Source organism: Corythoichthys intestinalis, chromosome 1 (assembly GCF_030265065.1).
Source record: "Corythoichthys intestinalis isolate RoL2023-P3 chromosome 1, ASM3026506v1, whole genome shotgun sequence".
Classification (NCBI taxonomy): domain Eukaryota; kingdom Metazoa; phylum Chordata; class Actinopteri; order Syngnathiformes; family Syngnathidae; genus Corythoichthys; species Corythoichthys intestinalis.
The window spans coordinates 34,315,029-34,339,784 of record NC_080395.1 but is presented as its reverse complement, the minus strand read 5'-3'; the positions used below and the strand labels follow the sequence as shown (position 1 = coordinate 34,339,784).

Sequence of the window (24,756 nt, the reverse complement as noted above, 5' to 3'; positions counted from 1 at the left end):
TCCCTTTAATTGTTTCACAAGTCTTTTTGAGGTAAATAAGATATGATCCATGCATCGAATTGAGCGTTGTCATTGCTTTGCTAGTGGTAATAGACAACGTTGTAAACGGTCCTTCTTAGCAAATGAGCTGGTATTAACCTCTTCAGACCTGAGCATGCTGCTGAAGGACATGACGCGTTCGCGTCCCTAAATCAATAAATACACTGACTTTAGTTGATATTGCCACTTGTAGGAGATGATTGGATGAAAATTCACCCATCTAAATCAAATCATGAGGTTTAGCATTCCCCTTTTTGCTGTTTTTGGCGCTTTGAAAAGGGCTGAAACAAAACGCAACTTAAAAAAGGCAAAGGTAAGTGCTCATTTCTCATTAAAAACAATGTAAATTTAACATTAAAAATAACCAATAAAAGCCTGAAATATCCCCAATCAAAAAATTGCACTTTGTTCTGGTAAAGAAACCGTGCAGGTAGCATTTATTTTACGTAAATATGTCGAATGTGCGGCTCGTCTAAGTTCACTGTGGCGCCGCCTTACCACAAGTCCAAAACAAAAAGCTTTTTACGTTGAAATTCTTGTAAATAAATGCTTCAATCCCTGAATTCTTTATAGATATGGACGTAAAAAAGTCTCGATTCACAGGTTAAAAGCAAAAAGAAACGGGCAGTTTGAATTTACTTCACGTATATACTATGTCAAAGAATGATGCTTAGCCTGTTAGCTCTTTGTTATGATAGGGGGGCTGCCATAGTGGCTTTTTCCGTTCAAAATTTTTGTGAATAAATGCTTAAATCACTGATTTTTTTTTTATAGAGATGGACGTAAAACAGTCTCGATTCTTGGTTAAAAGCAAAAACTGGGCAGTGTGCAGTTATTTTGCGTAAATATTGCGAGGTATAATGCCAACGCTGTGGCTGCTAATTTCTCCCATTGTTTTTTCCCCAGGTTTCAAAATGCATGCATGGTATGAAAAATGTAATTACCTTGAATCCTCAAACAAATCACTCCTGAGACAATCCTTCTTGTTAGTATGCGGTCCAACTTTCGTACTTTTTAATGTAAATCTGGCTTTGTGCTCAAAAGCATGTGTGAGAGTTTCACTCCCACCGACTTCTAATAAATGAAGCTGAATCACACAGCCCCCTATGGCAGGCGGTGGGCAGTGAATGATGGAGTTTTCATGTAAAGTATTTTGATGTCTATTATATATTTTAACTACAGCATCAATCTCCTGGATAGGTCACTTGTCAATCAAAGGGTACATACAGAGACAGATCTGACTGTGTCACTGAGTGTGTCTTGATGCAAAACAATGTTTGTGTCATTGTAGTACACTTACCCTTGGCACACATCCCTTGTGACAGAATAGAATGTTAATTACTTACTAGCTTGATTATTTCAAGGCTTCAGTCACATTACCTCCAAAACATGCAAATATCACCCGCGAGAGTAGGGAGAACATTTGTGGGCATATGGAGCGATAAATTTTCTTGCAAAAATAAAAATAAAAAGAACAGACTCCTACCAAATGGAAATGCATAAAATACCACAGCTCCACTGCATGTGCATGTGTTAAGAGACTGGATGTTGGTTAATATTGCACTTAAGAGCTGTCTGGGAATTCTTAACAAGATGAATGGTTCTTTAACAACTTTGAGGCCTAGGAGAGTCCGAGGAGTTGTGTTCTGAGCTTGTTTATAGGGCCTTAGGGAGGATGTGTTATGTTATGTTTTCACTGTCTGTTTTACTTGGGTTCCTGTTTTAAGGGATTCACTTTTGAACGGTTAAATTTATTATGGAGGACCAGTCATTTGGCAAATATTTGTGTCAGCATATAGTTATTATCAGGCACCTAGAAGTGAAGAATTCCATTTGTTTAATACTGGGTCAAGTTATGGTGAGCAAAATTGTTTATTGAGAAATATGTGCAACTAAACCACTAATGTTCCTTTATTGATTGATTATTATTACGGGTTTGTCTAATTGTTTTTTTTTGTTTGTTTTTTTAGATGTGGTCCATTTTTGTAGAATAGTCAGTACACTTTACCATAGCCAATTATCGTCGTGTTCAATATATGGTGGAAGTGAGCCATCTTGCATGGGTCAATATTTTGAAATGTTTTAGCCTTTGGAGTTGAATGTCAAAGCCACAATATTAGAATGTAATGATCCATCCTTTTTCTATAGCACTTGTCTTCATGAGTGTTACGACCGCTGCCTGTTTATGGATTGCAGGGTTACGCCTTGGACTAATCATTAGTCAGTCACAAGGTACATCGTGTACAGTATGCACAATTATTTACAAAACACATACGCAAATGAACTATTTATAGTCTTCAATAAACCTAATTTGCCAGCATACTGTAAAAGAAAACATGACAACATGGCAACATGCAACAATTTAAAGTGATTAAGTGCAAAAGTACTGCACAAAATACATTCTATTCTTGCAATTGAAGATGTTGCTCTTGATTGGATGTTAAAAGGGTGTGCTATGTCTTAATGAATGTATTTAGACAGTTTACATTTTCTGAATATACCATGCCTTTTTACAGGCACTCTCAATGTTCTTTCAAGAGTAAGAAGCATTGGCACTGCTTCTGTGGACTCAAAGTTGTGGACCAAATCGGGACATCAGGGCCCCAACTGGAAGAAGGCCTACTTTGACATGAGTCCCAGTGGACCATTTCAGGTAAGAGCATAAAGTTTACAAGATCCCGAAGCTATTGTTTCTCCTTTTAATAAATTATTTCAGGAAACTAAAACAACTTGTTTATAATGAGATGCAAACCTTTGTGTGTTGTATATTTTTTGTACAAGAGGAAGCATATGTAATACATGTGATGCAGTCATAGGTGTGGATCATTTGCTGAGTGGAAAATATATGGTGTTTTTATTTTTTGAATGTCCATTATTTTCATTAATTTATCAGTCAAGTGGTCAAATAGATGACAAATGGGTTTCAGGTCGTATCTGAAAAGCCTTCTCTTTTTGAGTTAATTGAAGGAACTCTTTTTTTATTTATATCATTATATATATATGATTACCGTCATTTTCGCACTATAAGGCGCACCTGACTATAAGCCGCCACCCACCAAATTTGGCACGAAAGCGGCATTTGTTCATAGATAAGCCGCACTGGACTATAAGCCTCAGCTGTCCTCACTGCCTTAAGGGATATTTACACCAAAAGATGTTAACCGGTAACACTTTATTTGACAGCAGCATCATACGACTGTCATAAGACCAAATGAACCATCATAGCTTTAAGAAGCTTCATTTGGCCATCACTGCTCGCTTGGGGGGGGACAGTCAACCTCTGCTGCCACTTGCTGTTAACACTGTTGTTGTCCAACATGCCTCCTAACATGCATTGCAGGGCTACAGATGTAAATAACATTCAAATTTGATGTTCTGTGCTAATTATTTCTTCAGTTACTGTTTCGGTTGTTTCATTAATTGCTAGTCATGGTATATGGTAACACTTTATTTGACAGTGGCACCATAACACTGTCATTAGACAATCATAACTATGATATGACACTGTTATGAACATTAATTAATGCTTATAACAGATGTCATTTAGTGTTATCCAGCAAATTACCTCAATTTGAATGCATGTAAAAGATCCAAGGTGGACATAAATGGAGTTAGTGAGATAATTTGCCGGATGACACTTAATGACATCTGTCATAAGCATTCAGTAAAGCCCATGATAGTGTCATGTTATCATTATGATGGTCTTATGACAGTCTTATGACGCCTCTTTCAAATAAAGTGTTACCTATTTACCCAAATAAATCGACAAATTAGCCGCGCCGGACTATAAACCGAAGCATTCAAAATAAAGGAAAACAGTAGCGACTTATAGTCCAAAAATTATGGTATACATCATTATTTTGGAAGCTATTTGTGCTAAATCACAATGTGTGCGGTGCTAACCACTTCTGCTCTGATCTGATCTGCTCAGTCAAGGTAAAATGGTTCTGTGATAGACCAATATAACATTTTAGGAAGTTGATATTACATTCCGAATGGTATTAATCAGTTGTTATCTTACTGTATTTAGCATCACCAGGAGTATTATACAGTTGTGATCATTCACCGCCAGCCTCTCCCACACACAATGGATTGGATGTCGAATGCAGTCAAAGGCAGCCAATGAGTAAAATGAGAGCTCTATAAAGGGTTACGTGAATCCAGAACCTAGTGTAAAAGGTTAGAGAGAGTTGATACCAAAGATGCAATAAAAGTGCGTGTTTCTAAATGACAGCAGTGACCTTTTCACATGCCCCTGCAGCTTTACATGCACTTATGTTGAATGCAAAAGCATGACTTGACCTAAATGTGTGACCCATTCATCTGTAGTAGTGTGGTTGGGACTGTTTGTTGATTGTCTCTGAACTGTCAGGCTTAGGCCCAGGGCGTGTTACAACTCTATTGTGAGTATGTTGCCCCGAGAAGAAGAAAACAAAAAGAGTTTATGATGCTTTTATTTCCACGATATTACATGGTATTGCTTGATTTTGTTCTCAAGTCACTCATCTTTGGGAGATTTCATCTTTTTAGAGGGTTCCTCTATTCTGCATATTTCCCAAGAGGGAATCCTCCTTTGCAGCAGTGATAGAGAAGAGGTGGGGGTGTACACTCTGGAGGTTTCTTGGAATAAAACGAATATAGTGAACAATTGGGCCTCAGACTTTTGTTTGGAATTTGATACATTTTTCATAGGAAATTCACAACTGGTGCAGAGAAAGGAGTGAAGGAAAAGTTACAGAAGCTTATTTGCAGTGGAGTTGACACCTATCTACCGTTTTTAATCTTCGTTGTAAATGTGAATAAATCTTGGTATTTAGTGAACCGTTGACAAGGTTATTGAATCCATTTATTCCAAAGTCGTAAAAATGGACCGCAAAGCATCTGTCATGTTGTTGCCTGTGCCAAAATGTTAAGTTTTGAAACAGTTTGCCTATGCCCGGCGGATTCCATATAGTTAAACCAATTTGCGGATGCATCAAAACTAATGACTGCAATTAAAATTGTAACACATATCTGAATTAACTTTAAATTTTGATGCTATATCTGGATTTTTTTACCCCATGCAATATATCAATTGGAGATTTGGAGTGCAAGGATATTTTTGGGTGGAGGGTTATATAGACGTATGAGAACCTCAGCAACAAGCTCATCCACACCTCAGCCAAAGGATTATTTGCCTCATTGAGAATTTGCTGATTTCAGGAAGGCCAACAAGGTTTTACACTTGTATCACAGTTAAAAATAAGATGTAGCCACCCAATGGCATATTCCTCATTGCCAACTACTAATTATTCACACCAACTTTGCTGAAAATATAGCATTTTAATAACACAATATTGTATATTGTATAAATTGAAATATCTATCAAGGCAACATGATCATCTATTATTCATCCACCATTGTTTTCCTATTGCATATGCAATATAAAACATTATCCATCCACCCTTCCATCTAACAATATTATTTCCAGAGCTTAATTTGTGCTAGAACATGCCGAAACAGTATCTGGTACTTATTGATTTTGGCATCACTGTCTACCGGGACTTATTTGGGCTGATAACGCCACCTGACTGACTGGCTCTGTTGTAATAGAGTTGTAAACTTGGCCACGGTTATGGAGTATAACATTCAACAGCACTTGTTAATGGTTGTGACTAGGGGTGTGACAAAATATCGAAATGGTGATATATAGTGATACTTTGTATCCCAAAAGGTTATCAATATGCTCCTGCCAAGAATCGAGTTTTCGTTTTAAAAAGATGACAATGTCTAAAAAGAATAAAAATAACAAAAAGGAACCAACAAGTTGCTACCAAAATCTTCCACCATAATGGTGTCTCAGTTAACTCTAAGGCTGCATTGACGGTGCACGACGCCCAATCCATTTTAACTGGGAATGTTCGTTCATTCGAAACCAGAGCAGTCACAGTCATTCTGTCCGATTTTCAGGGCATTTACAGGTCATTTGCAGATCATTTTAGGGCATTTACAGGTCATTTCCTGTTGAGTTTTAGTCACTGCAGTGCCTATTCATTTGGGTGATTCCCAGGTCACTTCCTGTTCTGTAACGCAAAATAAACAGGAAGTTACCCATAAAATACCCCAAAGTCAACAGGAAGTAACTGAAAATCAACAGGTAAATGACCTTAAATGGCCCAAAATTGCCTGGCATTGGCTGCAACTAACGGCTATAGACGTTCAATCCGTTTGAAGTGGGAGGGTTGGCAGCGAATGAACATCATTCGCTGCCAACCCTCCCACTTCAAACGGATTGGACGTCTACTACTGATAAACTCATTCCAATTCACAGCAGAGGCTTGTTTTTTTCTGTTCATTAATTGTTTGTAGAATATCCCACAAGGATTTACTGACCAATGTATCGATAATCGTTGTATTGCCATATCGTCAGATCATCGTTATCGTAAGCTTTATATCGCAAATCGTATTGTATCGTGAGGTACCAAGAGGTTCCCACTCTTAGTTGTGACCACTGGGTAGTGCTGTTTTATTATGTAATGTTACATATTTAGGTATGGCCTTTAAGAGAATAGATGTAATGGTGGTAAGACGAATGCGGAAGAGAGAACCCAGTCTGGCGGCAGCGGTTACTGATCTAGTTTGTTGCGATGCATACTTTGTGCTTTATATGGCCACATCGTGATAAAGGAAGTGAAACGAACGTCATGACTGTTTTCCGTCTATGAGCTCTCACAAGGGCATTACAATGCTATGCGTTATATTCTATACGACTTTGTTGTCTATATGAGCTGTCATTCACATAAAAAAAAGACTACAGAATCAAAACACCCATTTCAGTCATGTTCCATGTGCTAACAAATATATTTTTATGCAAGAACTCACAATTATATTTTGTCTTAAATGTTCTTGTCTGCTTGTTATCATCATGTACCATGGATGTTATCTAAAATTGAGGCTTGTAAATCCCTCAGCATGGCAAGGGGGCATTTACATATTGACTTTCAGCCCAATCTGTATGTGTTCCGGGACTTGTGTCCAACTTATCATCCTTGGGCAATCATATATACTTTGCTTTCCGGCACTTTTTTATTTACAAATTAAGCACTAATTATCTCCTGTTTACATTTCCAGTATTTGTACCTTAATCTTTGACCTGCGGCATGTTACATCTCCCAGTTTTCTATCTTCATCTTCAGTTTTCTATCTTCATAACAATGAGAGTAAAAATGACTCAACACGGTACTAGAAGTCATTTACTTTTCTCCCTAAAAAAGTGCTTTCTGTTTGTTTGTTTGTTTGTGTTAGGCTCGGTAAGTTTACAAGCTGCTGATGTACAAAGTGGTGAGGGCAAACAAATGTTTTCATCCCTCTTCAGCATTTATTGATATCAGTGTATTTTATATAACAATAAGTGTGGCAGAAAAAGCAGACAAGACTGAAAAAGCAGTCTTTGCTCTTGCACTCCTCTTTAAAAGAAGCTGCTGTTAAGCCAAAACAACTGTTGTGTTTGATAGAACAATATGTCTATATGCTGCCATAGCAGATTCATGGCGCATTAAGCCCCAGAAATATTTTTAATTTGTCCGTTTTACAATTGAAATTCCCGTTTACAGATGTCGTGCAACCGCTTTTGTTTCAACCCATCCATAAAACAAAGGTAATTAATAATATTTATTGTTCTAAATGTCTGTCATTTTTAGCTTAGAATCATTAATTGATGTCTAATATTTCGTTAAAAAAAAAAAAAAAAACTTTAAAATGTTATTTATTCACATATTTTAAACTTTTAAACAAATTATGCCACAATGAAAAAAATGGCGTCTGTAAAAAAAAAAAAATCACGGATGTCTACCTCATAACTATTGCTTAATTGTTTTTTTTTTTTTTTGTTACTGTCGCATTTTCTCCGATATGTTAGATGATAAATAATCGATCCAAACAAAGAAAAAATTGAAGAAAAAAAAAAAAAAACGTTTAAAAGGGTAAATATATGGAAAAGAAAATTTCGACCTTTCCTTGATGTCTGCGATTTCTGCATCGCGACCCTTGTTATATTACCATGTTTCACCCATAAAATCCCCAAAAAATCCAGCTTTGGGCATTCGCAGCTGTATCTTAACACTCAGTGATACATGCTACATGGAGTTTTTGGATCGAAACAAGGTAAGTGCGCGATAATATCTCGTTAAAGTCATGGCATCTTTAATTCTGCTCTCGCGAGCGCTCACCTCCAGTTAGGGTTTTGCTGTTTAAAAAAAAAAAAAATCTTTAAAATGCCCTACTGTTCAAAATTTTCCTCCCCCAGAAAATTGAGATTTTAAGCTTTCCAATGATGTATCACACGTGCATATGGGACAATTTTGAAATTTGGCCAAAATCTGTTGTCTCAGAGCGGAACTTCAAGTCACCTGAGTGTTTTCCGCCGTACACAATATATACAGTATTATAATATATAACATTGCAATTAATTTCATTCTGGGATTAAAAATTTCAGTTAAATCTGCCTTATTGGGGACCTTATTAGCGGGAACATTACTTAGTCCACACTAATACACAAAAACAAGAACAAGAACCTTACTTTGTTTAATCACACATATGTCTGGAAAAAAAAAAACACATTCACCTTTATAAGATTAACAAAGAATCCAATTACATTCAAATTTACAGATGTACACACACAGCGGTCTCACATCACCTGCAGCAATTAGCTATGACAGGTCAATTAACATGTTTATTTATGTGCAGGGGACTCCTGCAAGTTGTATTGTAATGATTCCTGATTCTCTCATTGTGTGCAAGCTTGGGGGAAATCGAAACCATGATGAATGTAGACTGAAGACTAACGCTGGGGGATGCATGGGCCTTTCATTAACTTGTTTCTGCAGCAATATGCTTCTTTCACCAGTATGAGAACATTGGGATACGTCTGAAAGAGCGCACAGGCAGAGGTACACTCCTCTGGGATGTTGGCAGTCTCAGCGGTGTATTGATTGAGCAATGTAATGAGCGCCTTCAGTAAACTCGCACGTACGCACATGCATGCACACAAGCTCAGGTTCATTTGTAATGCCTGTGGCTCACGTGAACACAACTTGCAGGCAAAATCTATTCTTTTGGCAACACGTTTTTTTTTTCCCTTAATGTTTTTATTGGCAGAATTACACATTGATGACATTCTGCAATGTACATCTTATCATTGCAATCGAATCCAGCACACAACACGATTATGAATATCACAAGGCAATGCGTGTTCTTTAATATCAAACATTCCCCACAGCATGGTTCTTTCAAGTCAGACTCGATTGCATAAAATTGCATGCCGTGTGAGGTATTGTGTCGTATGTGCTTAAGTCTTGTTGATGTCATTAATCAAAGTAAAAATGGAAAACTGTGTTTTTTAGAAATAGAGATAGAAGGGTCATGCAGTGTTGGGCAAATGACTTATTAACATGCGACTTTTCCCGGAAAGTATGTAATTGAATTGACGAACTATTTCTTCATAAATGTTTTTTTTTACCCAATAAATAAAATAATTCGAATTTTATAAGTAGAGTCAAAGCCAGTATGTTGTGTTCCAAGTAGCTGCAAACAATTCCATGTTTATGTTCACAAGGTGGCTCCCGTTTTGTGTAACTAGTTGTTGCCGTGTCCTTGTATACTGAGTATACGTTCCTTTTTTTCCCTCAAGGAAGAATCTAGAAAAACATCACCAATGACGTTTTCTAGTGTCCCTTCCTTTCAATTATCAATCAGTCAAAAATATTACACAAGCAGGAGAAAATTATACAAAAATAAATAAATAAATGCCCACTCAAAATAAAACCTAACGTCAGTATGTGACTTTGATGAGAGTGAAGTAAAAAATAATAATAAATTAAAAAAAAAACATTATGTGGCACCTATGTTTGCATCACCAGTAAAAGTAATTACCGCATCTTAAATATTCATCGTATCGAGACTCTTAAAGCAAGATGGATGAGAGAAACGCATGCGAGGAAAGCATTGTCTCCTTAGCAACCGAGGAGACTGCATACGTGACTTCCATCTCTCATGGAAATGAAGCAAATTTGAATGTTGACATTTAATAATCAATATAGACACAAAAATGTTCACCTTAGTCATATATTAATATATGTAAATATATTAATTGCCTTTTTAGAAAAAGTATTTTGTTCTCCAATTTGTCCAATCGTTTACCTACATAAGCTGTAAATAAATAAATAAATAAATAAATAAATTAACTCTATTATATAAGCTGCACACAGACTACTTTTCATTGTGTCAAAGTGTCATTTTGTCAGTGTTGTCCCATGAAAAGATATACTTAAATATCTGCAGAAATGCAAGGGGTGTACTCACTTTTGTGATACACTGTACCGGTAGATAAAACTTTTGGTGCCAGGATAAGCAAACATATAGCAAAAGGGGAGCTCATGTCGGATAAATGTCGACTCATTAATACTCATAGATGATTTGTCATAATGCTGGGTTATCGTATACACATTACTAACATCGCTTGCACACTCACCTTTTATCTGACCTATCGTCCATATTTTCATCCTTTGGTCACTAGGTGTCACTTCCTCACATGGTGTCCCATCAGTAAGAGTAGTCATATCAGGACAACAACATTTACATTAGATAGCATACACAGTATGTTTAATGATGTTTTTGTATCATCATCCCCTCTGTTCTTTCTTTCCCTATCCCGTCCTCACCCTTTTCTGTCCAACTGTTTGAATAAATAACACAATATAAACAACCTAAATGAGAGCGCACCAAACTCCTATTTGGCACATTAAAACTGTTTCAGCCTTTAAAGACACTCAGATTTACAATTCTCCGTATGTAAGCAGTTGAACAGAACGGTTTAAAAAATCAAAACAGAACAAAAAACATAATTTATATTTTTATGAGCTACAACTTTTGTATGCTTTTACTAGTTTAACTGATTCTTTTTTTCACTTTTCATGAAAAGCATCGCTAATCACTTCTGAATCCCTAATAGAGTAAAATGGTTGTGTGTGTTTCCCACATACTCGCGAATAATTTTGTCATACATTGAGTTACTTTTAGAGCTCTGTGTAGTCACAACTGATCTTCAACAAAGTAAGATTATTTTTAACACCCCTACATAGAAGTGAGCCCATCGTGTTGAAAAGGGGGTCAAAATGTTGGACGGAAATGCAATGATTTTGTAATAATGTCCCAAGATCACAGCAAATATTATGCATCTGCTCATGAAAGAGAATGATAATACTAAGGGGCTGTGAGATATCAATAGAACCATTATGTGGCAAGATAACAAATATTAATAAAGTTAACAAAAAAATAAATCACATTCATGAGTAATTATCGAAAATAGATCGAAAATTACGAACATTTCCGAAAGTATTCCGGAAACAGCCGAATGAGGCTTTGACGTCACAGCCAGGAAACAAAAGGTCGAGGCAGGTGCCATCGTTGTTTATCGACGAGAGAGTTGCGTTCGTGTTTTATCAAAAAAAATAAATCGCTAAAATGGTTCAAACCTGTCATGCTATGTGGTGTGCAAATAGCCATTTGTTTCAATGTAGTACCCATGAGTTCCCGAACACGAGAAAAAGAGCTGGACTACGCAGACAATGAGTAAAGTTTGTCCGTGCAAAGAGGGCTAATTTTGCAGACCCAGCCTCCGGCATGGTTTTGTGTGGTGCTCATTTTGCACCTGAAAGCTATTTGAACTATGGACATATGAAATCAGGTTTCGCTAAGAAATTGCTGCTGAAAGCAGATGCAGTGCCCACCATACACGCGTAGCCACCTAAATGTCCCAAGATATCAAGAAAGAGGACGATAACTGGCACTGATGAGACCACCCCACCACCCCAGGCTAAGCAAAGGATGGGAGCAGCCAAGCTCGAAATGGCCAGAGTGAGTACTCATTTATAATAAAAAACATCACGCAGTGGATATAGGACTGGACACATGTATAAATTATCGCTCGTAAAATATATACAACAAATCCTCTAATCCCATTCATATTTGTGTCTGTTGGCAGAGCGAAAACCTATGATAGCACAATAAATGATAATTGTGCTACACATTACTTTGTTTTGCGGTCACGGTGTAACAGCTTCACAAAAAGAAACGCAAAACAAACCATTCGGTGTTTCCCACATGATCTGTTGCCGGTGTTTCATCAATGTGATTGCTCCCCTCAATGATCGTTTCATTAGGCTGCATTGGCTTTCGTTTGGGTTAAAATTGATAACTCAAAACACCAAAGAAAGGTCCATAACTCTCCTCGTCACCATTAGAAGAACGTTCGTTACGTCGGATTCGTCGCTGCAACTAGAAACAAAATTGTCCACCATCATCACCGCCATTCAGTAATAGCACTGAGCCGGGTGTTTCCTAGTTGTGACGTCACGCACATAATATGCTAGATTTCCGGGATCTTGGGCACCGGTCGTTTCAGCTTGACAATCGATGCAAATTTCTATCATTTTCTTGGTGTTGCGATTTGTGTAATTACACGAAGTGGCATGATATGAATCCAAAAGGCATGCGTTTATGGATAAATGATGGAATATTAGCATTTCCCCAAGTGTTGTAATACACTTTAAGCGTATAGTAATGCTCAGGTCTAGTCTAAATACATTTACTTTGATGCCATCAGCACACTGCTAACATTTGCGTTATATCTAAGGATAGTCGTAATGTGTTCATCATCTGTGGAACGGCTGATGCGCAACTCAAAACCACAACACTTCGCATTCGATTCATGTACAAAGCTTGTCATTAAGGTGGACTAGCAGCAGGCTGACGGGCAACCAACACAATCCTTAATGAGGTCCAACAAAGCATTCACTTATTTGTGCTGTAACACATCCATGAGTTGTAGTAAGAAAAGTGAATACAGTGGTACCTCTACATACGAAGTTAATTCGTCCCAGGACCTTGTTTGTAATTCAGATGGTTGTATTTCGAGCAGGATTTCCCCATAGGAATACATTATAATTCCATTAATTCGTTCCACGGCCCAAAAAGCTACACTAAATCCTTAATAAATACTGCTTGTACTATTACAAATGGCAATTACACATAGCAAAACACATTAATTATAAATAAAAATCGGAATAATATTATAATAATAATGATAATAATAATGATAAAATTCCTGTAATGTAATGAATCGGGTTCTAATTTGGCTGACGTTTTTTTCTGTACCTGAACGCACTGCGTGACTGACGTGACAAGAGAGAGGGGCGGTGCGGTTGAGTTTATTTTCGCTTTCAATATTTTCCTGAGTACACAGTTAATTGCGGTGGACAGCGGACGTTTTGTGTTGGATAAGTTATGAAATAAATGATAAAACCCTGACAAAGCTGGCAGTTTCTTTGGCGATGTAACCACAATATTAATTGTCAACTTAACTTACAATGACTGTCAAACGGTGGTCGGAGGAGGGCCGTGGAGATGTATTGCTGAGCCAGTTCACGAATGTGCACCCCACGCTCATATTTCTCTATAATTTGCATCTTCATTTAGAAGGTAAGCATTACCTTTTTCCTTGTTTCACCACCTGTACCAACCTTTTTGTAACCTGTGTTGATTTCTCTCACAAGAAAAGTCCGCCATGCGTCCGTCTGCGATGCTGTCATGCCGTCGTATTTCGAGTATTTTGTCAGATGTAGAAAAAAATGGCGAGTCAAATTTTACGTCGGATGTCCAAAAGATCGTGTGTCGGAGCGATCGTATGTCGAGGTACCACTGTACTATTAATGATTCTTTGACATTCGATCTTGAAGCTAAACTGCATACTCAAATGCAAATAAGCAATGTTTGATGGCCACTTTAAGATGCAAAGAAAACACCAGAGGCCATGCAGTCCAGTATAGTGAGTTTATAACGTGCTTGGCTTCCGACTAAATGTCAGCGACAATACTAATGACACTCAATTGATCTTTCTGGCAAGATATTCAAATATGCTGTGATAAATTGTTAATGCCACCCAAACTATGCACACACAAATACACACACACACCCACACACACATTACTTGACATTTTAACTTTGCTTGAATTAATCAAGTTGTTTCTTTTAGTATCATACATTTAAAATGCCATTTTGAAACCTTTTAAAGCAACGCCCCGAGATATTCCAGGACTTTCAGGAGGTGAACATACACAAACACAAAGTCTGGTGAGCGCCTCGAATGTGGTGCAGGCCATATGAGGTGAACTGATAAACTACTTTCTTGCTCTAACCCTTCCTGTCACACTTTCCCCACCCTTCTTAAAACTGTGTTATGTATCCTGGGCCGCAGGGCGAATCCCATTTCTCTCCCCGACCGTTTCATTCCTCCATCAGCCTTCTCCCGGTTGCTTCGCTCTGAATTTTTCCCTCTTAACACAGCCTCCGGTACCACCCTCCCACATCTTTGCCCTATTCTGTCCCTCCTTCCCACTGTTTTGTTGAACAGCGCTTGTTCTGGTCCAATCAATAATAATGATTAAAGTGTATGTAGAATGAATGAATGAATGAATATTGATCATTCATTCATTCATTCATTCATTCAATAATAATGATTAAACTGTCTGTTGTTGAGTTTAGGAATTACCTTCATTAAGTGATTGTTTCATCTTGTTTTCATATAACAAAGGATGGCTCTGTCTTATTTTGTCCCCTTTTGCATTTGCTGACTTCTAATTAACCCTCTATAATTTTGATACATTTTTTGTATTCACTAAGGTCATAGGTTCGCTGAAGCCAATTCAATCTGATTTTGGGGTGCACCCTAGACTTCTCACAAGCGGATCACTGGGAAGATATAAACAAACAACCAATCACACTCACATTCACACTAGGGGTGATATCCATTTTTTGAAACTGATACCGATATCGATAACTTCCTGCTCATCAAGGCCGATACCGATACGATGACCGATAATATATAAAATAATTTTTCAATGTATATTCAGCTGAGTTTTTCAACACCTGTAGGTAAAAAATACTAGTGGTTGATTCAGCATAGATTTGCCTTGGACCGAACCAGAATTTTCATGATGACATGAACATTATTATAATGAACAAAACAAAGACAGGAACAGTTTTGACTTCAAATAAATTGCCCATATTTACTTTTTCAATATAATATAATATAATATAATATAATATAATATAATCAGGGGTGCACATATATTTTTTTGCCCAGGTTCTCAGAGGAGGACCTGGAGATGTGACTTGGTCCTCATTGAGCTTGAGAGCCGACCCGCCTGATGCGATTAAATTATGACAACCTTTACATCGAGCCAATTACCTTCAATTAATTATATTAACAATTAAGGCTTGATTAACATCAACTGGCACAACAAAATTGCCATTATTTTGAAGGGAAATGTAAAGAATCATATGCGGCTCCCACATTAACTCCAAGCCTTTGTAAGAGTGGGATGTCCTCCTCATAAGAGCTCATTGAACATGCATGTAGCTTTGTGAAATGCGAGCAAAAACACGTTTGTCAGTGCATGGCGCTGTTCTTCATTAACTTTATTCCGCCGCTTGTCCATAGGGCGAGTGGGGTCCTGTCTGACATCGATAGTTTGCTTAATTGCCACATGCTCTGTTTTTTTCGTGCTTTTCAAAGTTTGGATGGCTGAAATTCTTTGACCCTACATAAAATGCGCTGCTCTTATCACATTCGTATTCTCACGGCAAAATTTTGCACCCCATTTCCGTGCGAGCATCATTTGCTTCTAGCCATGATACCTTCTGCAGCCACTTTTTAGCAAAAGTCCTTTTTTTCGGTAGCTCCGGTGACGTCTGTCGTCTGTTTGTCTTTTGACGTGGGTGTGGGGAACACGGAAATAATTACTCAGTGGGGCCTGGCTCTTTGACATTTTGAGAAGTGATTTTCTCGTGTCCACCGCAAATACAGTGGTCAGCCAGCAAAGCGTATGGAAGCCGTTGAGGGCCAGCGCGTTTGTCTACGTCCACTATGCATGCGCGCATGCGGACCACTTATGTGCACCCCTGAATATAATATCATATCATATCATTTAAATATAATTTGAGTCAATCACAATGAGTCAATGTGATTGACAATGTGTTCCCCTGAACAATGACCTCTAAAACAAACATAAACCCAACTGGTATTGTGCTTTGTCAGCAGATAAAACATTTGTTGCAACAGGAGAGGAGACTTTTGTCGTCTTGGTCCATTAAACAACTTTCTTAACCTGGCAATTATATAACAGCAAGCCTATCAATAACCAAAAGGCCTCTCAACAACTTGTAAACATAACACTGTAAAATGCAAACATTTGCTAACTGCCATAGTAAGGTTTATAACTGAGTGAAGGAAAAATATGGCCTCTAGAACAGTAACAAAACTTTGCATACTGGCAAAACAGGAGTGGAAGCAAACGCACACATCCCAATTCGACACTGTGCCAAAAATATTAAAATAGACCCGATAATATATAATGTTATCAGTTTTATTGGGATGACATCATAATTCCTATTATTGGACCGATAATTATCGTGCACCTATAATTCACACATGATGACAAATTAGTCTTCAATAGCGTACCTTTTTTTGGACCGCAAGGCTGCGTGATGTCACCCTGGTAAATCGAAAGGGGGCCAAAATAGCCAAGCTCTCCTATTTTAATGCATACATTGCACTGCCCTCCCCTCACAATCCCATCACGGTGCTGGGTGATGGCTGCCAGCCGGGAACCTGGCAGCCACAGTAATAGGGTTGTAGGTGGGTCCCACACTTTTTTCTTATGGCGTGGCTCCTGGGGTGTGGCCTCCCCTCTGCCTGGACTGCTGGCCGTGGGAGTGGGGTGGGGGGTTGGGGCTCCGATCTTGCATCGCCCCGTGGCAGTTCCTCTGCGTTCTCCTGCCTCCGCCTTCCCCTCTTCTCTGACTGGACATCCGCCCTGCGCTCCGTCGCGGGTCACTGGCTGGGCGCCGGTGTATCAGTGGGGTGTTGCCTGCACCGGCGGGGGGCCCTGCCCTGCCCTGCCTTGGGCTTGGTGGGCCGCTGGGGGTCCCGTGGCGTGGCTTGGCGTGCCGGTTAGGGGGCTGCGGCTGTGGTTTGTGGCCCGGGTGGGCGGGCGGGGGTGGGGGTTGGTGGTGCGTCCCCTCCTGCCATCCCTGAAGGCCGGTTGATGGGTGCGCGGGTGGCCCGGGGAACCACCCTGGATCCCGGGGGGGGGGGGGGGGGGGGGGTGATGGCTCCTTTGCTGGGCTGCGGGAGGAGGGATGGGCTGCGACCACCCTCCCTCCCCAGGCTGGCTGGGTGGGGGCCGTGGCCCTGGGTTCTCCGCCCGTCTGCGTGGCTGTCGCGCGCCCGGTGGGGCTCGCGTGCTGCTGGATGCGGTAGGGCATGCTCGGGTTGGGGGTCCTGGTGCCGGGATTGGCGATGGGGTGGCATAGGGTTGGTTGCCAACAGGCTTACATTCATAAGAGATTCACACGATTACTGGGTTCTAGATCACAGAACTAATTTGTCTACACTCTACCTCTTTCAATCACTTAGCTTATAGACACCCACACCCCCTTCCCCCTCTTTCACTGGCCAATAGGCCCCCACATGGTGTAAACCGGAAATACATCTCGCTGACGATGGCACCAGCATATCAATAAATTGGTCTAGATGTTCTATGTATTTCTTGTTGTTGTTTGTCTATGTGTTTCTTTTCTTTCTTCTCTTGTGCTGCTTTTCTTCTGTCCCCCCATAATCCCTTCCTGTTCGCTGCTTTGTCATAATAAAAAGGTATTTCGAATGATCACAATGGGAGTATGTCAGACTCTCAATTCTCTGTGTCAAACAGCTGAACAGGACAGGTGTTAAAAAAAATAAAAAAAATAAAATAAAATAAAATAAAATAAAATAAATAAAGGGGGCTAAAATAGAAGGGCGCTCGCATACAACCTATGCTAGTAATGCTTGTTTTCTGTCGGTAATCTTTCAAAAAAGAGTGAACACTGCTGCTATGGAACTTTTAGAAACGACTCTAGACATTACGACCGTCCACACATGAAGGATGTTTTTTTTTTTCGTAAGTTTCCTGAAGCCAAAAACTCTGAGGGGAAAAAATGTGAACAATGGATCAACTTGTGTGGTCCAAAAGACCAGTTTAATGCCAGCAAGGTGAAGCCATTCACTTTTATTTGCAGTAAACATTTTGTTGGGGGGTCCTACAGATGACAATCCTGATCCATTGGTAAACCATTTTGAAATTTTTACTTATTTTTTAACGTGGCGTTTTGCCATGCTGCTTCTGTCTGAGAATGACTGAACTGAAAACAATTTCAGTTTTATTTATACATCACAACAGCCGTGTAGGATTATTTATTTATTTATTTTTCTAAAATACAGATATTTAAATAAATTAGCCTTGTTTGGCCTTGGTCTTTTTGTAGTAAGCCTGTTCATGCCTACAGGTAGGCTCTAGATTTAACTGCTTTACCTTTTCTGTTGTAAAGAAACAACCTTAGTAACGGGGAAGTGTAAATAGAATTAAGATGTTATGAAAGAAAAATATAAAAGTGTTCGTTGGCTGTCACAGAGTAGCATTTGCGATCACTACACAAAAATAGAAATGTCAGAGACGTAAGACAACCAGAGAATATAACATATAAGAAAGACAGGCAAATGGTGGTAAAGAACAGCTTGTTGAAACAGGAGAATGACATTGTCAGTGGCGAAAGGCAATGCACACAAGAAAAAGGTGTCGATAAAAAAGCTACCTGTGCATCATGTCGGCGCTTTTTCCCATCTTTTTCAGCCCTTGACACTCAAGCCATCTCGTTAACTGAACATTTGTATGTTCTTCCACATCTTAACCAGTGAATTTTGCACCAGAGACATCATTTTCGGACAGAATTGCTACAGCTCAGTAAACATAAAGTTTTATACACTATTTAAATGCATCAGCATGAAGGACAAACGCTAGCTTGACCCACCTAGCAACAGTTGCTAAAGTCATGAATAGTAATGAGCAAAGATGACATGTTACGTGCGGTACGCTATTGGCCTAACATGCTTGTTTTTGGGAAGTTAGGAGGAAACTGGAGAAGACCTACTCAAGAAAAAGATTACCCAAAGCAGAGATTTACCAAATGGGGAGAGGGTAGTAGAGTCCAAGTGTACAGTCTTAACATTTACAATACTATCGGTGAAAAACTGTTTTCATTATGATATGGTACGATATCGATTCTTTGGACAACAAAAACCTACTTGCTAATAATACAGTCTGCCTTGATTTAATTCATTACAAGGGCCTTCAAGCTATTACTGAATTATGTTTACGTTTCACTTAAAGCAATCAAAAATAAAAAATAAATTGTTTTTGACATTTTTTTTGCAAATTATTTCAGACATTTGAATGCAAAACATTCTTTTTTAACAAAATGCCATATTTCAAAGTGTCATGTTGTGTGGGTTTTCAGTTCCTTTTTTCTCATTCAGCACCTGATTGAGCCGGATAGGCGGGGCCATGCGGCACACCTGTAGAACATTAGATACGCTAAATATTTAAGGACATCGATCACCATCTGCAAGTGTCGGACTATTGCTTACTTACTTGCCTTGCGTACCGCTGTGTGTGCCTCATCATCTTCGTGCTGCCCGATGTTTGTACGGTTGTGTCCTAGTTTGATCGTTTTATACTTTAGTTCTATATTGGACTTTGTAATCAGATTTTTTTTGTACTTTGTTATATTCACGTTTTCTGGCGTGCTCCCTTAGTTCTACTTTGGTATACAGTGGTACCTCGACATACGATCACTTCGACACACGATCTTTTGGACATGCAACGTAAAATTTAACTTGCCGTTTATTTCTACAACTGACGACATGCTCGAAATACGACGATTTATGACAGTGCTGCAGTATTGTTTTGAGAGAAATCAACATGGTTTCCAAGAATGTTAGTGCAGGTGGTAAAAAATGGAAAAAGGTGAGGCTTACCATTAACAAGAAGATGAAAATGATAGAAAAATATAATGAGTGTGGTGTGCGCATCCATGAACTGACTCACCAATACGGCCGTGGAACGTCTACGATCTCGATGGTCCTCCTCCGACCTCCGTTCGTCCGTCTTTATAAGTCAAGGTGACAATTATTATTCTGGTAACATCGCCAAAGAAATTGACAGCTTCCTCAGGTTTCTAATCATTAATTTCCATCAACTTGTGCAACACAACACACCTACTCTCCGCCACAGTTGACTCCAGCAACAAAAAATTAAAAGAGAAAGTAAAACCCCTACCGCACTCTCCATCTCACTGTCACGCGCGTTCATGTACAGCATGCAAAAGACGTCCGCTACATTAGAACCAGATTCGTTACGATATTACGGGAATTATTATTAAACTAACATTATTCTGATTTTTTTTTTTTTTTTTGCCATATGTAATAGTACCAGCAGTATTTATTAAGGATCTGGTGTAGGTTTTCGGGCTGTGGAACGAATTTGTGGAATTATAATGTATTTTTATGGGAAAATCCTGCTGGACTTGCGACCATTTCGACTTACAAACAAGGTCCAGGAACAAATTAACTTCAAATGTAGAGGTACCACTGCACTCAGATTTTTGGGCGTTCTCCCTTTGTTGTACTTATTAAATACAAATGTTCAATATTCCCGGTCTCCGGGTCTGTGATTGGGATTCACATCAACGGCTTGCTTTTCACAACACAAAGATGACGGAATTAATCAATATTATGTGTTTTGTTTGTTTTTATTTCTGATGTGATTGTACTTATCGTATCAATATATTGTTACAGCTCGAATAATAGTAACACACCTGACATTTCATAGTTGTTTACACAAATTCTGGGGTTGTTTACTATCAACAGTGATAATTACAATGGGTCATTTGACATTGAATGAATGTGTAAACGACATATACGAAGCTTTTGTGTAGTTTACAGTCAGTTGCATTCCTTCAGTGTTTTGTGTAAACCTGAAATATGAAGCATCACTTTTGTTTTTGAATGAATGATAATATAAAACTGGCACAATTTGTATTGAACTCATCGTTTGCCATTGAAAGTGCTAGATGAACCAGAGTTGTTCTGGAAGTTAACCGATTTTATGTTGACCAAGGGTGTAAATTTGGTTTCAATATTGGTAGAGACGATATATAGCATAACGTGCATGTACACTTTTTTGCTGGGGACGGGACATTAATAAGACCAAACATATGTGTTGAATGGGGGTCAGGGCTACAGTTCTAACCAATATGAACCTAATTAATTGATAGGCTAAATGATTAATGCAAAATAAATCTGTACTGACCTATACCAACTTTCACACTGCAAATGTATAATGTCTTAATCTGATATTTTGTTAAATCTAGTCAAATAAATTTCTCCCATCTTGTTTTGAGTGTTAAAGGCTAGTTAAAAGATTAATGAGTCAGATTCCTCCTCTTACTTTAAGTAAATATTACTATTTATTCGTATTGAGCCCATACATCTAAAAGTTGGTCATTTTTCACCGAAACCAAGAAAAAAAATTGCTTTAAAATAATGTTTTTTCTTGAATTAAGAACATTTCTGACAAACAAGTTTTTCTTTTAAGTTTAAACACTGTATACAAACTTTTTGCTTAAAATACGTCTGTTAATCTTATATTCAACTAGCTGTTTTTCTTATGTCAAGAAATCTAAGTGAGTAAAATTGACTTGAAGCACTGTAGCAGATGCAAAATTAGTGGTGTGTTCCCCACCTCCGCAACCTTGATGTCTTTTTACATTACTTACAGTGGCTGCTACTGGCAGGAAAAAAAACTTCTAATATCCCTCGTCTTCGAAGGGGGCGGGTGAGGCGGCATGTTGCATTTCTGTCGGACTGTGAATGTGTGTGTGTGTGTGTGTGGGGGGGTCAAGTCATGAGGCAATCAAACGTGCGTGTGAGGGGAAAAAATGGAGAGGCAGATTCAGCGAGTGAAAAGGGGTCAATGTCAGTCTGAACATAATGAAAATAATTCACTTCATAATGGTAGGGTCAATTCTATTGCTACAATATATAGGAAGACAATCTTAATGACCTATATAACTGAAGTCATAATGCAAATAAGGTTGCTTAAAAGTTGTTGGGGATAATTTGAGCATCCTGAAAAGTTGGTCGTGTTATGTCCCCACCGTCCCTATGCAAACCTACGCCCTTGATGTTGATCATACTGTATTGTTGACAGATTTCCTCATATAAAACTGAAAAAAAGGGAGGGATCAATAACATTCCTACTGTTTTAATGGTTTTAATGTTCTTTCATAAATTAACTCATTGGCTGCCGTTGATAGCGATAGACGTCCAATCCATCGGACGATCACTGCCAGTCTCTCCCGGTCTACATCAAATGGAATTGACATCTATAGCAGTCTACAGCAGTGAATGATTTACTGGTTCATGGACTTCCAATGTTACCAGAATTCCATTCAAACTGGAACAAGTGTTTATTCACCATAGGTGCATTGGGTTTGAGTAGATATTCTACATGTCTGTACTGTATTGAGATGACCTTTAGGGCTCTATGTTTAAGTATATGTCATTAATCAGTAAATTTTAATGACTTCAGGAGTGGCACACAGGTATATGATCTTCGTCGGTTTTTACCACACATTTGAAAATGATTACTGTCTGAGGGACATGCAATGATTCCACATCCTGTGGCAAGTGTGGCAAGTGCTCACCAGAGGATGAATGAGATTAACGGTATAATGGCAGTCTAGTATAATAATTACACATTATATATATTTCCCGCAATAGGTTTGCATAGTGGGGAGAAGCCATGCTAAAGCCTTCAAGATGTTTAAAGAATGTTTGGGAAGGCTAATCGTGAAAGAATGAATGTAAATCACTGCTGCCATAGAGCAAGAATGCATTGTCTCACAAGCAAATACCAAATAATTACAAAATTTGAAGTAGTTAATTCATAAAGGGCAAATCAAAGTATTCATTTTCACTTCGCTCAAATCGTCCAACCTCTTAAGGACAATTAATGACATTTACAGTAAAATCAAGAGTATAATTGATTCAACAATTTAAAAAATGTTTTTGGACTAATTCATCAGAGAACTATGTTTCCCACTGTTCCCTTTATTGCTTGTCCATCACACAAAAAACACAGTATTTTTTTTTTTTTGTGCTTTGTTTTGTTTTGTTTTTAACAAAGCAGCCACTTTACATGAATAAGAACGAGAAGTTGAAAAATAACAAGTGGCCTCATTCCTTCAAGTCAAAGCGCTTGCTGTAGTTGAAGAAAGCCAGCAGACATGACCAAAGGGACAACAGGGTTTTCACAAGCTTTTCTTGCTCACCGTGACAAGTACACTGACATTAACATATAAACTTAGAGAACTTGCCCTTTTAAGTTTCAGCCTGTATGTGTGTGTATGTGTGCGTCTGTGTTTGTGTATGTGGCTCGCTCACTTGATCTTTTTGGGAAGTCAGGTAAATGTTAAATGTCACTAGCATTGAGTTCAGACAGTGTACATGACCCGTGTTAACCCGTTCATGTTGGATTGATCACATGAGCTTCACCTGTGACTTTTTTTTCTTAATGGGGAGTTGCCTACTACAGTATGTAGCTTTGCTTGTATTGCGCCGCTGTTTATGCAGTAGTCAATAATTGCGTGGAAGAAATTGAGATTTGTGCAGTAGTGCGGGGCATTGTAAATAAAAATAATGCATTGTTACCGACAACTAAAATATATCCCAACAGTTACCATCTTAACTTCAGAAGGTCCCCAGCACAAAAATAACACGCTCAGTGGCCGCTATGCTTGGTGATCTTCATTTAATTTTTGTATAATTATGGCCAAGTGTACCAAATCAATGTGGAGTAAGTGAAGGTGTTGAAGAGAACTCTGGTTATAACACTGATTGTTTATTTCACACCAAGCATTAACAAAACATTCAGCAGTGTGTCAAGAGCCAATGTCTCTTGTGTCTTAAATGTATTGTTGAGCATGCTGATATAGTTTAACTCCTCTGAGTTAATCCATTGAGTGTTCTCCCTTCGTTTATTTGGGGATATGGTTATTACTGTTTGAAATTAATTTAATTAGCATGTGCTGTTTATATTATAGATTTATTTCAGGTTAAAACAAAATGACATTCACATGCATATGATGAATGAGCAACACTGAAGCTAAATAAGGTATCACTTCCTGACTGGAAACCCACAATAAATAAGTTACTGTAAGCCACTTTCTTTAGGTTTCTAATCATTTATTCAATCAAAATTAACACATTACTATGATCCATTTATTAAGTTTAATTTGAGTCCTTAAAACAATGAAAAAACTTAAACATAATTAAGTAAATTGCATCTAATTAAGGTAAGGAACACAAATGACATTTTCTAAAGCAGCAAGTTTGCATTTTTTTAAAGTTAAGTCAACATCATATTCTACGGTGTAGAACGTTCTCCTATTGGGGCTGTTTCCCGTACTTCCTTCTTCCTTTTTTTCCAAGAGCGTTGCAGAGTATAAAACGTGTATAGCCTACTGTATTTTAATTTCTTTTGGCAATACCATTTTATTTCTGGATTATTTAGTTACTTTTTAGCCCCTAAAAAAAATATAAATGTTATGAATAGCAAGCCGTTGATGTGGATCCCAATCACAGACCCGGAGGCCAGGAATAGTGAATGTTTGTATTTAATAAGTGCAACAAAGAGAGCACACCAAAAAATGCGAGTATAACAAAGTACAACTAAGGAAGCACGC

The 24,756-nt window shown here is 38.4% G+C and overlaps 1 protein-coding gene across 5 annotated transcripts in view; it reads left to right on the top strand.

Annotated features, from left to right (window-relative positions):
* Window positions 1-24,756, top strand: part of LOC130925492 (MAM domain-containing glycosylphosphatidylinositol anchor protein 1) — a 347,692-nt gene that overhangs the window by 298,670 nt on the left and 24,266 nt on the right. For all 5 annotated transcript variants that reach the window (XM_057851332.1, XM_057851333.1, XM_057851331.1 and 2 more), the window contains one exon: window positions 2,556-2,692. In XM_057851332.1, the coding sequence (XP_057707315.1) occupies window positions 2,556-2,692 (137 nt within the window). The remainder of the gene's footprint in view (window positions 1-2,555; window positions 2,693-24,756) is intronic.